The sequence below is a fragment of the Gopherus flavomarginatus genome, chromosome 1 (genome assembly GCF_025201925.1).
Source record: "Gopherus flavomarginatus isolate rGopFla2 chromosome 1, rGopFla2.mat.asm, whole genome shotgun sequence".
NCBI classification, from domain to species: domain Eukaryota; kingdom Metazoa; phylum Chordata; order Testudines; family Testudinidae; genus Gopherus; species Gopherus flavomarginatus.
In genome coordinates, this window is record NC_066617.1 from 267,898,344 (window position 1) to 267,914,282 (window position 15,939).

Genomic DNA, 15,939 nt, shown 5'->3' on the forward strand with positions numbered 1-15,939 from the left:
CTTTAAAATTAGCCCTCGAGAAGTCAAAAATCCTAATCGCAGATCTACATTTGTTTATCCTTCCATCTAGTTTGAACTGAATCAGCTCATGATCACTCGAACCAAGGTTGTCCCCTACCACCATTTCTTCTACGAGGTCCTCACTGCTCACCAACACCAAGTCTAAAATGGCATCCCCTCTCGTAGGTGCTTCAACTACTTGATGAAGAAATCCATCCGCTATCACATCCAGAAAAATCTGACCCCTATTATTTGTGCAAGTACTCGTCCTCCAGTCTATATCTGGGAAGTTGAAGTCCCCCATAATCACACATTTCCCCTTTGTGTTTACTTCATTAAAGACATTAAAGAGGTCTCTATCCATATCCCAATCCGATCCCGGCGGTCTGTAGCACACCCCAAGCACTATCTCAGGGGAAGCTCTAGTTGCTTTTTTACCCAGCGTGATTTTTGCCCAGACGGACTCCGTCTTATCCATTCCATCGCATCTTATTTCGCTACATTTAATTTCATCATTGATGTACAAGGCTACTCCCCCACCTTTGCCTTTCTTCCTGTCTTTTCTGAACAGCACATAGCCTTCAATACCCGTGCTCCAGTCATGAGTACTATTCCACCAGGTTTCGGTAATCCCTATAATATCCGGCTTCACTTCCTGCACGAGTAACTCCAGTTCCTCCATCTTGTTACCTAGGCTCCTCGCATTAGTGTACAAACCTTTTAATTTTCGGCGTTTGGCGTCAGTGACATTCTTTCCCCCGTCGTGCACAAACTGTCTGCCACCAGCATCACCCGTTACTCTGATTTCTACTCCACTATTCCTCCTTGGATCAAATCTTGGGGCCGCAAGGGTATCCCCGCTCACTTTGTTTACTTCCCTCTCCAGGTTATGTTCTGGCGTGAAGATCTCCCGAACATTTCCCAACCATCTCCTCCAACTTTCTAGTTTAAAGCCCTCTTGATGAGGTCGGCGAGCCTCCATCCTAGAATCCTATTTCCCTCCTTGCTGAGATGAAGTCCATCCTGAGCAAACAGTTGTCTATCCGTAAATGCGTCCCAGTGACCGTACATCCCAAAGCCCTCCTTATAACACCACTCCCTGAGCCATCTGTTGATTGCCATAATCTTGTCCCTCCTTCGTCGCCCCGCTCTAGGAACCGGCAGAATCCCACTGAAGATCACCTGAGCCTCGATGTCTTTAAGCCTCTTCCCCAGTCTGAAATAGTCCTCCTTGATACAGTCCAGTGAGTAACTAGCTGTATCGTTCGTTCCCACATGAAGGATAATCAACGGATTTTTTCCCGCTCCCGCTAAGATCGTATTCAGGCTCAGGTCCACATCCTGTATCTTAGCCCCCGGCAGACAGCACACTCTTCTGTTCTCCCGATCCGGTCTAGTTACAGGCCTGTCTACTCTTCTCAGTAGAGAGTCTCCAATCACGTAGACTTGCCTTTTCCTGGTGACAATGCGATTCTCCGGTCTATCCCCCACAGCAGCTGGCCGTGATTCCTCCTGATTTGTATTCGACCTCACAATCCTCCTAGGGCTCGTACTTGATGTTGCCTCCACTGACTGCTCCCCTCCATCTGCAGGACTAGCTGCTTGCCTCTTCTTCCTTGCCGTTACTCCTTCAGCAGCCCGCTGTGTTCCATCTTCATTTCCCAACTCAGCAAACCTATTCCTGAGTTCTATTTGTCCATCACTGGCCCGTCTTATCCTCTGTCTGGTTCTCCTAGTGACATGCTTCCACCGTCCACTTTCCTCACCCAGCCGTCCCTCCTCAGAGTCCTTAGGTCCTGTTTTTGTCCGCTCGCCTGAGCTTGTCCCCTGTGCCTCATCATGTCTGTGTTCCATCATCTGCTCAAATCCCCTTCTAAACTCAGCCAGAGTTTCCACTTGCATCTCCAGTCCCCTTACCTTTTCCTCTAGCAGCTCTATCAGACGACACTTCATGCAGATGAAACTCCTTTCAGGTGCTCCCTCTAGGACCATGTACATGCCGCAGCTGCCGCACCCAGTCATCCTCAGTGTGTCTGCACCTGCTGCCTCTGCCTCCATCGTAGCGCTGCAACTCTGTGCCTGGCAATCCACAGCTCACACCGCACCACAGGCCACCGGCAAGCGCAGGGCTGCCTCTTCCCTGGTCTGCCTTCCTGGTTCCTCTGCCTTGATCTCTCCTGCAACCTCCCCCTGGAAACTCCCCTGTTAGCCGCTCTGTTCGCCGCCTCCTGTGCCGCTGCAGCTGACTGTGCCGCTGCCTGAGTGCCTGGCTCCTTATATAGGACCCCTAATCAGGTAAGCCCCGCCCCCAACTCAGGGCTCAGCCTCGCTCTCAGCACACAGCCCTTAGCAGCCTGCACACACACACACTCACACACAAACACCACAAACTACAAAAACCTGCTCCTCCAACAGCACTCCCACTGAAACTCCCCTGTTAGCCGCTCTGTTCGCCGCCTCCTGTGCCGCTGCTATCAGAACTATCAGAAGGTCTCTATTTCCATCCAGATTAGGGCCCAATCCTGAGAGGAGTGGAGTACCCACAAGTCCCATTGAACTATTAGCACCTTTCAGGATAAGAGGTGTGATCTTGCAATCCTTACCTCTTGTGAAAAGTCCCACAGAAGCCAATGACCACCAAGAGACTCCTTAGACATGCAAAGGCTGCAAGACTGGGGCCCAGAGTCCCACCACCTTTGTGCCTGTTTCACTTTATCTGCTTGTCCTTACCTAGTTCTACGGCTCCTTGAGAAACAAAGGAGGGAATCCTCAATTATTCATGCCCTTGTCACCTCTCAGCTGGACTGCAGCAATGCAATACACCTGGGCATGAAGCCTTCAGTACTTAGGAAACTCCAACTGATCCAGAATGCACTGCTCATCTCTTCAGAAACACAATCTACCATGAACTCTTCAAACCTGCCTTCAGCAATTTACACCAACACACAGTAGAATACTGAACCAAGTTCAAGGTCTCAGTCCTTATCTTCAAGGTGCTCCACAGCCTGGGGCCAAGGTATCTAAAAATGTCTAACGCTTCAGGGTGAAGACCATAGTCTACAACTTCACCCTTCAGGTACAACAGAACTCTCTACCGTAAATGGAAAGTTCATCCATGCAGGAGACAGAACTTCCTGAAGGGCTGGTCCAAGCCTGTGGAACATATTAGGATCATCACAAACCTCATCACCTGCTCTAAGTGCAAGGCACATTATATATATGCACATTACACACAAAAAGATACATTAAAAGAATATGCTGCGGACTCAATGAGGCAGAGGTCCTGTCAAAAAACCAGTAACTGTTCATGTAATTAACAACTATCATAATGCATGTGCACAAGGGTTCCAAATCAGGGTTCCACAGGCAACCTTAATTGTGGCATTTCCTGACTTTTGCATACTTGACTTGAAAACCTTAATGTTTAACGTATTTTTGTGTGTAATTTCCCAGGTTTTTAAAAAAAGCAAACAAAAAAAATCATCATACAGTATCATATTGACACCCACATAGATCATTGGCAACACTGGAACTTTTAGATCCAACTTCACAGACCTCTGCCACTTGAGCTAACAGAAGTAACTGATACCAGTAGTGGGCTGTTATCCCCCATGTGGGCCAGCACTAGGAGAAGGATGAGGGAGCAGCAGGGGAAGGCTTAGACTCTGGGAATTTTGGTTCCATTCCAGGCTCTTGAGGGGGAGCGTACTTTAGTGGTCAGAGTCTTTTGCTTATTTCCCTCAAGCTTGACCCCTTCCATCTCTGTCCACCAGTCATCTCTCTCCTCATCCATCCCATTCTCTTTGCCTAGTTGGTCTCAGACTCCACTCCTCAGGTTTCTGATCCCAGTCCCAGTAATTAATAGTCTCACCATTCCAGACTCCCCATCCATCAGCCCTACCTATAATTTTAAAAAATTCCAAAACAAACACTCCACTGCACATACCCCTCTCCCCCAGGGAGAAGATGATAGAAATAATGTGACAGTTGATAGTTACGCTGCTTAATGCGCTTCTGGAAGGTGCTCAGATGATATTACTGGGACGAACGTAGTACAAGAACCTAGATAGAACAGAACATTAACCATGCCCTTGACAGATTTGAAAGAGCCCCAGGAAAAGTCTTGTAGATTACTTAAATATAGCAACTGTTAGATGACCTAGCAGTGATTATCAGAGGGTGTAGAACACTAAATCCTTCCACTCCACTTAACACATACTGAGAGTACAGTGCTACTTTCCAAGAATATGAAACAAAATATTTTTCCAAAGAATAAATTTACCTAGAGACTATTTGACTAATGTTCTTTGGCTTTATCTTTTATAGGGCTTGCAATTAAACCAGTACTATTGCTATTAATACCTGCAAAGGGGGAGAGGGAGGGTATGTCTGGAAATATAGAATCAAATGCATCTGTGTTAATTTTGAAGACAAGACACTGAAATACAGTAATTGCAGTGCATTTATTTCTAGGTGTGTGACTTTTTTATTTTCCAAGAAAATCAATTTGATACCCTCTGTCAATATAATATAATGCTTGAAACTTTATACGTGTAGAAATTCAAAGACATGACTCCCGTAGCAGCTATAACCCTTACACAGATGGCATCTAGTGAGATAGACTGTCCCTAGCCCTGATCTGGTGCACAGAGCAGGGGAGTAATCCCTTCCCTTTGTATCCTGGCACAGAAATCAGACAGAGTTTCGATCCCTCCTGCCCTGCTGCTGCTGGACCAGAAAGTAGCACCCCAAGCAGCATAAGAAAGAGCACAGTAATCTGGTCCCCACCCATTTTCCCCAACTGGTAGTTAACTATACTTTGCATTTTCAAAGCACATTTTAAGCAAAGGCTCTCCAGGTGTTTTATATCAGATAGAAATCCATTAAAACTACTCATACCACCTTAATGCGATAAGGCAAGAAACACCTCTCTCACAACTGAAACAAAGCCATCTCTGGGGAGGAACAAATGACAACAGCATAGGAAGAGGAATGAACACCTCCACAGCAGATAGACACTCCAAAGGAAGTGCTGGAATTCAGAGGGAGCCACAGCCCTGCCCCTTCCTGTACTTTTGTCAGAGGAGTTGAGCCAGCCACAGGAGGAGCACACATCTTTTGAAAGGATGCAACGATCCATATCCTACTTCTATGGGCTTCCTGGGGCACATCAGGCATGTTGCCTCCAGGAGCTGGTCTGGCACAGACTTGAACCCTTTACACAATACAGTCTATAGCAAGTTAAATTAATAAAAGGTAGATTATAGAGAAGTATTTTTTATTAAACACAGAAGGACTGAGACAGATGTTGTAGGATATCAGAACTTTGCAATTCTATGCTTTTGTACATGCAAAAACCACCATCAGAATGCTGCATTCCTCCTTCCCCCCCCCCCCACTATATAAATGAACATCTAAACTTAGAAAAGAACAAAAATCTTAATCATTTCATGAGTCAACTCCATAATAAAAAACAGTATATTTTACCCAAGTGAATGAATGTACTTTGATGCAATTAGTCCTGATTAAATCTGAAGAAATTTGTTAGGAAATGCCTGATATCTGCTTACTTTTCTGAATTAATTGCTATTACACCAAGTTCTGCACAGCACTTGCTCTCTTTTCATTTGTTACACTGAACTTTTTGTAAGTTGTAGCCCCCTAATGTATTATTATTTGAATCACAAACATCTGTGGAGCCCAGGCAAGATTGAGATGCCTCTGTGTTAGGCACTGTACAAACAGAGGAAGAGACAGTCCCTGCCCCAAAGAGCTTACAGTCTAAACTGACAACACAGACTCAGGGTTGGGAGGAAGGGAGAGAGCATCTATGGGCTTCGCTTCCCTGCAGAGTTAACTTGAGTCTTGCTCCTAACTTGAGTCCCATCCACACTTTGCAGGAGCATGGTGGTCCTTTTAACTTCAATTAGCCAGCCAGTCAGGGACATAGGCTACAACATGAGTTGACACAACTCATCAGCTTCTAATGCAATGACTCTGCGTAGCTCAAGCAGTATGTCATAGTGTGACCTCTCATTTGAGGTAGGCTAACCCAAAAGGAATTAATTTGATTGTAGATGACTTGAGTCAAGATTGCAGTGAAGACAAGCCCTCAGTAAAGCAAACAAAGCAATAATTTGCAAACATCATTTTTGTACCATTAATTTTGTTTTTTAATATTTTGGCATCGGGTTTTGTTTGGAGAGGATTAGTTGAAAAAAAAATAAGGAAGTAGAGGAGATATGAAGGGAATGGAGCAGGAAAAGAAGGGAAGGCAGATGGAGAGAGGCTGTAGTAAAGAGATTATTAGAATCCTGTGGCACCTTATAGACTAACAGATGTTTTGGAGCATGAGCTTTCGTGGGTGAATACCCACTTCCTCAGATGTGATGTATTCACCCACGAAAGCTCATGCTCCAAAACGTCTGTTAGTCTATAAGGTGCCACAGGATTCTTTGCTGCTTTCACAGATCCAGACTAACACGGCTACCCCTCTGATACTTGAGATTATTAGAGGCAGGACTGACAGCACTCTCTAGTATTAAGGCTTGCTTGACACTTCACTACTAGATCCTATTTTAAGTTGCTTATAGCTTTGCCAAACTTTACGTTTGGGCTGAAGTTTTCCATGCTGGATGCCTGCCACATGTTCACTTTTTGGAAAATTTCAGCCAACATGGTTCAGCCATTTCTGAGAACAAACCTAGGGAAAAATATATTTTTCAATATTAAAAACATTTGGCAACCTTTTCTTTGAAAATCTCTACAACCTCCGGGTTTGAAGCAGAGACTTGACATTTGGCAGGGGAGTGACTTTCATGATAGGGATGGGTTTGGTACTGTCCCTGTAAAAATCCACCCAAATTTGGCAATGATCTACGCCTTGGAAAACTTGCAGCATGTGTATGTTCAGTAGACACTCACTACAGCTCAAAAGCTAAAGTTTCTGCAGATTCTGTCCTCACTGAGCATGCTCAAGCCTCTCAACTCCTCGGGCATGCACCAATCCCGCAGTGATTGAACATGCTCCAGCTCAGGGCTACAGGGGCAAAACCCAACGTTCATTGTAATGGCAGCAACTGGCTGCTCCAAGCTGGGGAATAGAGGGGGGTGCCTGTCTGCTCTGTGCTCTCATTGACCCCCTGCTGGCACCCATTCAGTATGGACGAGGAAACCCTCTCATTCAAAAGCAGAGGGGACAAAAGATGGACTGAAGACACTGTGGGGAAGCGATGGGGGAGCAGATTGGCACAAGGAACATGGGGGCAGAGACTGATACTGGTGGCTGGTAAGGGCAGAGACTGCATCTGGGTAGGCAAGGAGACTAGATCCAGGAGCCAGGAAGGGAAATGGGGAAGACACATGGAACCAATAGGTGGGGGAGAACCTGAGACTGAATGAGGAGTGGGGGAGAGTAATTGGGGCTGGTAGCGCAAGGAAACTGAGAACCAGTAGAGCAATGGGTCTGACAATGGAATATGGGGGAGAACTCGGACTGGCTGGACAAAGGGACTAGGACAAGGATTCAGGGAAACAAGGACTGCGGAGATTTTTGTTAATCTTATCAATGTGTGTGACTCAGTTTACCCATTTACATTGTATTGCTACCCACTGGGCATGAAGGGGACTGAGATGGACTACAGGAGACCATGGAAATGTAGACTAGTTGCTCCTGCCACTGTAAACAAAGACTTAAGCTTGACTTTTCCATGCTAATCTAAGATTGTATGTCAGCAGACTAACAGATGCTGACTTGTTTCGAAAATGCTGCCCTGCACTGATGCAAATACTTACCGGTTACATTGCTCCCTGAATGAGTACAGCTTCTACCAGGAGTCTTAACTCATTTTGACTTGCTGTAGAACACAGGGCAAGTACAGAGGTACCATACTCCACAGGTTCAGTCTCAGAATTGTGAGACTTCATGTTTTGCCCTTGTAAAAAGTTGTGCCTGAGGCCTGAAAAAATAATAGAGGTAGTCTCACAGAGTCTGTATAAAGGCTGGGGTATTAAACCACCTTGTACATCTATGACAAAAGACATGGATCCGATGAGGAGCCTGGAGAAGGACTAAGACTGAGAGCCAGTAGGAACAGGGAAAATGGAGTGTGTGGAGTGACTGAAGGCTGGGGACAGAGACAGACAGATTGGACATTTGGGAAAGGAACTAAGACTGGCTGGGAAACTAGGTCTGGGAGCCAACAAGGAGTGGAGACAGAGTCACTGGATGGGAGGGAACTGAGATCAGATGAGGAGCCAGAGGGTGACGGCGTGGCAATGCAAGGAAAAAGGGCTGAGGCTGAAAGGGTCGTAGTTGAGGGCAACAGGTAGAAGAGTGTGGCCAGTAGAGCATATTTCCCTTCAGAGCCTGGAATGGAACCCGAGATTCCTGACCTCTTCTGTCAGCGAATATCAGTGGCATAGGCACGAGTGAATCTAAAGGATCCATACCAGATGGTTACCCAAGTGAGTATAAATATGATGCCACATGATAGAAGTTCTTTTTTCAATTGGCTTGTTTAAAAATCTAGGAAATTACACACACACAAAAAGCGATGTTAAAGGATTATTAAGGTTGTAAGGTCAAGCACTCATATATTAGAAAACACAAATATTAAGGTTGCCTGTATAACCTTAATTCATTGTATGCATTACAATACAGTCTTTTTAATTACACAATTACATGCTATTTTTTCCACTCTGCTCTATAGGTGGAGAAGTGCTGTGATGTGAAGGAAGAAGTTGTCTGTATGACCCATGTTTCACTTGTTGCAGAAGATGGAAGGCACGTAGTGTATGAGGCAGGGGATTACAGGAAGAGAGAATGGTCTCATGGTTAAGGCAATTGAATGCAACCCTGGAGAACTGGATTATCTCTCTGCCTCTGCCACAGAGTTCCAGTGTCATGCTGGGCAACTCATTTATATCAAACTTTTCATGGATGGTTACTAACTGTTGTTAGTATATAGGCCTGTTTGTTAGCCTGGGATAGAATTTGAGGTTTGACTTTTGATACTGTGCTATCTTGTTAGCCTGGGATAGAATTTGGGGTTTGACTTTTGATACTCCGATATCCTTACTAATATGTGTGAACAAAGAACAGACACTGCCCACAAGCAGATGGGATGATAAGAGATGGAGTCAAAAGTGTTACAGGGCATGGTGGGAGCGTAATATATGACCATACACCAGAAGGCTGCCTGGCTCCTCTCTCAAGCAACCAGTTAGGAGTGGAGGCATAAGAGACACTAAAATCCAAAAAAAGGCCTGGTGATGTCCAGAGCACAAGCTCACTCCTTACCCCAGCCATGGGATATAAAAGAGGTGGGACAAAGACCCCTGACTCATGACCCTCCAAAATGGAACATGACCATAAGTTGTATGGGGTGGGACTAGGAGTGTGCACTGCAGGTATATTTGGGCCTGCTAAGGAGGTGGAAATGGGGAACAGGGACACAGGCATAAGTTCTGCGGCGTCAGTGCTAGGAAGGGAGGAAGGGAGACATGGGGTAACAGCTCTGCAGCGTCGGAGCTGGGAATGGAACACTGGGAAACAGACTCAGCCGGTGTGTAGAGCTATGGATATGCTTGCTTGAAACTAACCCCCAATAAACATCGCATTGCCTGCACTTCAGACTTCTGGTCTTCTGTGTGACAAGAATCAGGGGAGTGGGGTGAAGGGAAAACCCTCTAACAATTGTATGTCTCTTTTTCCGGTTACCCAACTTGAGACCATGGGGTTTGATTTACAGAAGTGCTGAAAACTCACAGCAGCAACACGTCTATGGGCACTGAGATTTATATGTTCAAAGTGCTGGTAAGTACTGTGAAAAATCGGGTCTTAAGTATCTCAAACTGGGCACCCAAAATTAGTGGATACTTTTGACCTCAAATCTCCCTGTGCCTCAATTTCTCTTGAGTAAAATGGGGATACCGCTATTCCCTGATGATCTCAAGGGACAGTGTCGGGGGGTGTATTGTGAAAATAAATGTGTTAGTGTTTGTGAAGCATGCAGATACTATAGCAATTAATACAATTGAAAAAGCACGAGGACTTAATAATTGTCTTTAGCGAAGGGTTTGAATATTGTGCAATAAAAAAGGCAGGAGATCACACACTGAACAGTGAGAAGAAAGCAAATACTGAATAACTGCTCATTAAGTGCACACCATCCAGTCACCATGACAAACTTTTAGCTATAAATTAACATTTCACAACTTCACAGCCAGTACTCAAAAGCTTTGATCTGTTTAAAACCTAAAATCAGAGATTAACCTTCATGTTTAAGGGTCTTTTAAAAAAAAAAAATCACAGGGCCTGAAACCACAAGCTTTGTGGGAGCAAAGCCTGGTCCTGCTACTAGTTTTATGTGAAGATCTCTCAGGATTAAGTTGGAGACAGTCTAGACTGAAATGGAGCTTGTACGTAATTCATTTTAGCTTATTGACATCCCACATAGAAACTACATTAATATCCTGATCTATGGCAACAGCTTCATTCACTGGAAAGAGCCAGAGGCACTGCTCTAAACTCTGGTAGAAAGCTGCCGAGGTTTGTGTGAGCTGGTATGGCATAACATTACCAATTTGCACTACAACACTGCAATAACACTATTGCATTTTTATGTAAATGTTAACAAAGTTCCTTAAGTGAAATGAATGTGAAAATACCTCATGGATAAAACACTTTTTCCTCCTACTTAATAACCTTCTCAAGCATAACAGGAAAATGAAGCAGATAAAAAAAATAAATTACCTTCCTTGTATTCTGGTTTCCTTGTTAATTCAGCAGATATCAGATGATTACATTGTGATGGTATCATGTCCATTTCATGTGATATAATACTGGACAGAAAATATACTTATTAAAATATCAAACGGAATATTATTTATTTAAATATGTACATTGTGTGTGTGTGTGTGAGAAAGAGAGAATTTTGTACATAAAAAGGTACTGGAAACCAAAATTCTGCTTAGGAAAAATGGATGAGGCAAACAATGAGGAATACACAGCTAAGATTTGCAGGGAAAATAAAAAGGCGATTTAAAAAATGAGTTGCTATTACCTAAAAACGATAAGATGGGGTTTTAAAAACATCAGGCAGGCAGTACTAGACAAAGTAGGGACCAGTAATAAAATGACACAAATGCGATGGCTCAATTAATGACTCAAATGAATCACATACTGAACTTGTTTCAAATTTTTAAAAAGAAAAAAAATAATGAAAATCTAGGGATAAACAATAAGAAATAAAGGAAGCACGTGCAAAAATTATTATTAAACAAAAGAATACTTGGACAACCTGGATATATACAAACTTGCTTACCTAGGCAACATGGCCACCTGGGCAATTAAGAACATTAGCTAATGAATTTATTGAACTACGGAAATTATTTTTGAAAAATCATAAGAATGAGGAGATACTGGCAGGCTGTAGACAAGAAAATATTGTACTGATTTTCAAAAAAGTAAAGAGTGCTCCTGGCAATTATAATCCTACAAATAACTTCTATCACTAGTAAAATAATGGAATGCCAAGAAAAAGAATTCACTAAATATCTAAAAGAGTATGGAACCATGGAACAAAGAATAAAAATTCTCTCAAGCAAATCTGATTTTTTTTATTCTCAAAGAAAAAATAGATGAAGGGAATGCAGTTGATAGAAATTTGGGGTTTTACTGAAGGATTTAATACGATTTTATTAAATCTTACTTGAAAATTAATTCAAATAGTCTTGGATAGGAATACGGCTGAAAGACCATAAAAAGGTGATGAGAAATGTATGGCGGAGGAAAAAACTATCCAGCATAGTATCAAAGAGATTGCCATAAGATTTGGCCTTGCTTAACTTCATTAATGATCTGGAAGCAGGTATAAACCATATATTTATGAAATTCATACATGATAAGCAGGAAGCAGGAATTACAAATGCCATTCAGAATAGAGAAATAATATAAAGATCTAGAAAGATTAGAAACATAGGAAGAAAACAATAAAATGAGATTCAACTTGGAAAAATTCAAGCAAACACTTAACTGAAAAAATGCCACACACACACACACACACACGAACTCAAAACGCATATATTCAATGGAAAGTTGTAATGCCCAAAGACTTTGGAATGACAGGGAACAAAAAATTATACAAAAGTTTGCAATAAAGGCAATGCAATTTTGGGTTGCATATACAGAAGCATCCTTGCAAGGAATGAGGTTAATAGTCCTCCTGTGTATGGATTTGGTGCAACTGACCTGAGAATTGTGTTCAGTCCTTGACACTTCATTATCAGATGAATATTGATAAATTGGGAGTTCAGAGAAGAGTAATGCAAAAATTATCAGGGGCAGCAAGATTTATGAATAATAGATTAGGAGAACTACAAATGGCTGGAGTGGCTAAAGAATGGTTGTGAGTAATACTTTAATACCAAAGACGGAGAGGATTAAGTGAGAGGATCTATAAACAGTAGTAAGGAAATAAAATTATGAAAGTGAAAATATAGGCTGAATATCAGGGACAATTTCCTGACTGTAAAATCTATTGGACTGTAGAAGAATTTCCTCAGAGGAAAGGTGGATACCCTTTTCCTTGGGATATTTAAAATTAGACTAGAAATCATGTAAAGTAAAAAACATTCCTGCCTTGTTAAGGAGCTGGTGGTGTATTCAGTCTTCAACTTCTTTGATTTTATCCACAGAAGAGGTAAAGATTTTCCCTACCACCATATTGCTCTCCCATTGTTAACCCATACAGGGATGACACAAAATAATCAATTAGTAGCTATGGGACAGGTTAGTAAATGTTACACTGATCAGTTTGTCCTCTACTTCCACAGTGTAGAATGCATAGATTTTCTTCAGATTGGCAGAGAAATTAGTATTGTTAAACAGACACTTAGCACTCCTCCTGACAGACAGTACTGTTTCACTACACAAGGGTTCTAAGCTGGGAAAACATTTCCCTTCATAGCATCCACATATATTTTTCTTCTGAAGGTCATCTCCATAATACACTATTATGCGTACCAAACTATGCAACATCCTGCTAGACTTTGAATGTTAATTCATAGCATGTTTAATGGATTTTATACTCTATTGCTATGATTAAGTAAAAAGCACTTCAGTACTAAACAGTTCAGTTACTAACCTGCACTATTAAATATAAGCAGTGTGAAGTAATTCAGATTACTTAGAATGTATTTTGAAAATTGAGGCAGTAAGAAGAATGTCTATGGTGTCCAGCATTTAAAAGCTGTGTTTTATATCTATCAACATACCTGAATCTTTTTTCTTGGCCTTCCAATAAAGGAGGAGATATAAAAAGATTTATCCACTGGATTTTCCCCTTCAATGAGCTCAAATAGTCCCAGATAGAAACACTAAAAGTTCTGTTACATACTACCAACAATCCCCCACCAGAAGGCATTAATAAATCCTGACAGCTGCAGCTCTCCAGCTTGAACACAAAATGGTCACACAGTGCTGTGGTTCCCAAAGAACTTGGTACTCTTACATAAGGGAGGAGATTTCATAACAGCAAGAGGTCTATTTCCAATAGCACTCCAACTAATAAAATTGCGTTATCTGGACAAATCCACAAAAATAGCATTTACTAAGGCTGTTACGATCTATGTCATTAAAAAAAAAAAGTTGGGGGGAGAAAATCATTCAAAAGCCAAGTATTCTTCCAAACATTCAGGGTCACATTTAAAGCAGAGGTCTGTTTGTGAAATGCATGTACAACTGCATGTCTAAATCTGAGTGCACAATTACTACAACTGTAAAAACTGAACACCTGAGAAACTTGTACACTTATACGTTCAGTTTGCAAGAGGCAAATGTAGGCACAGAATTGTACATCTTTGTACATAAATTTCAAATTCAGAAAATACCGCATTAAGTGCACTTATAAGACTCCATGTATCAGAATCTTTTCCATCATCATCTTCGTCTCCAACCTCTTCTAAAAGGCACTATTATATCAGTGGAGCCACATATGCATGTCTCTGAAAATTATCTTATTTAGATTGTAAACTTCTCAGGGCAGAGAGTCTCTTACTCTGCCTTTGTATGCTTACTCTCCATTAGCCCAATCTCATTTGCCTATAGGTGCTACTATTAAAAAATAATCATAAAATGTAATCTCATTAGAACTTAAATGAAGAACAGCAGGATTCTACCATATTCAGCAACAGTAAATACTGGAGAGCACATTTTATATTTGGGAGCCACTGTCAAACACAACCCATTTAATCTCAAATGTGAAGTAAGCTGACCACTAGAACAGTGGTTCTCAAACTTTTTTTTTTTTTGCGGACTACTTGAAAATTGCTGAGGGTCTCGGCAGAGCACTTAATGCTCTTTCCAAATGTTGTTTGTACCGTTAGCTAACTACTGCAAAGTGCTTTGGATAAAAACGCTATATAAAAAACAATGTTTTTTCCTACAAATAAAAGCACATAACTCATATTTTAATAGCAGTAGTCTTACCTTTCTAATGAGATGGACGTGCCCTCTCTCCTCAATTGCAGCAGGCCCCAAACTGGGGCTGGGAAAAGGGGGGGCTCTCCCCTGCCACAGCAGCCACAGATCTGAGGCTAGGAAGGAGGGCCATCTCTCCCCAACAGCCACAGCCCTGGAGCTGGGAAAAGTCACCTCTTTCTCTGGCCGCCGCAGCCCTGCACATCCCAAATTCCCATCATCCCTCTTCTCACCCCACTTCCCCCTCCCACCTACTCACTATTTCTCCCAAGGCCACTACCTCACCTTACATGTGCATCTTCTTCAGGGTCCAGGCACCTAATTAGTGGAGCCATGCCTATGCACCTCACGCACCTTAGTGGGAACTATCCGCAGACCACCTGAATGGAGCTCTTGGACCACTGGTGGTCAATGGATCACAGTTTGAGAAGCTTTGTACTAGAGAAAGATCTGCGACCACCTCTTTCATCTGAATCCATACCTGTGGATATATGCTTGGGGTATCAGAAGACCTCACTTTCAACAGAAAGGTACTACCTAGATGGGAATGGCTTACTGCTACAAGACTCCTACATGAAATCCTAGCCTCCCTGGAACCACAAGGTCAAATCCTATCAAAGTCACTCCAGCCTTTCATCCTTGGGAGGTAGATAAATAAAGTTCCACACAATTCACTGTATGCGCGTGGACTTTCAAATGATGAAAAGTTAAAACTAAGGCCTTTTTCAGCTGCATGAAAACATTAAATCGAACTGAAGTTTACATTCAGAACTCTGGCAAGCAGTATAACAGAGGAAAGTCAGGCAGAAAAAAAAAAAGAGGGTTACCTCAATATAGATACTCTTACATTGTGGTAAATTAAGTGGGTCTTATTCAGAGTTGGCCAAAATTTAGGGATTTTTGTTTGCATCTAGTTGGGATATGTTTCTCCTGAAACAAAACATGAAATTGGCTTTCTTGTCTAGTCACTGAACAGTCATGAAACAGAGAAATATCATTCAATTTCAATTAGCTACGAATTGGCAGGGAGTCTGCCAGCTTTGGAAGTCCCAGTTGAAGGCTCCAGCTAATCTCTGGAGGCCAGTAGCCTTTTGACCACAGAGCTGTCCTGGCTCAAACAGGGACTTCTAAGGCTGCTACCTCAGTGTGGGAAACCTGCCAGCCCCTAGAACTCTGTCTAGGGGGTCTGAGAGGTTCACTGTACTAAACCAGGGAGCCTGCCAGGACTGAGGCTGGCAGGCACCCTGAAACATCAACGGGGCGTTTTCATCAAATCACTGCTGCATCACTGCCAGTGTTTCATCTAGTCACTAGTCTTATGCAAAGTCTAATGTCCAAGTTTCACATCACCTCTGAATTTGGACAATTTTTGCCCTTGGACATGCTCAGATGACTCCCATGACTTCAAATGGGAGCCATACACATTGTCATTAGATTTTCGGCTGCATGTGTTGTGT

At 42.5% G+C, this 15,939-nt stretch overlaps 1 protein-coding gene across 2 annotated transcripts in view; it reads right to left on the minus strand.

Annotated features, from left to right (window-relative positions):
• The window catches only part of LOC127049788 (protein-lysine methyltransferase METTL21E-like), a 30,616-nt gene extending 17,125 nt beyond the window's left edge, over nt 1-13,491 (minus strand). For both annotated transcript variants that reach the window (XR_007774046.1, XM_050951087.1), the window contains exons 1-2: nt 13,279-13,491; nt 10,757-10,845 (exon numbers count right to left, since the gene is read on the minus strand). Coding sequence is in view for 1 of the 2 variants with exons in the window: in XM_050951087.1 (XP_050807044.1) it covers nt 10,757-10,845; nt 13,279-13,427 (238 nt within the window). In the remaining variant the exon portion in view is untranslated. The remainder of the gene's footprint in view (nt 1-10,756; nt 10,846-13,278) is intronic.
• Between the last annotated feature and the right edge of the window lie 2,448 nt (nt 13,492-15,939).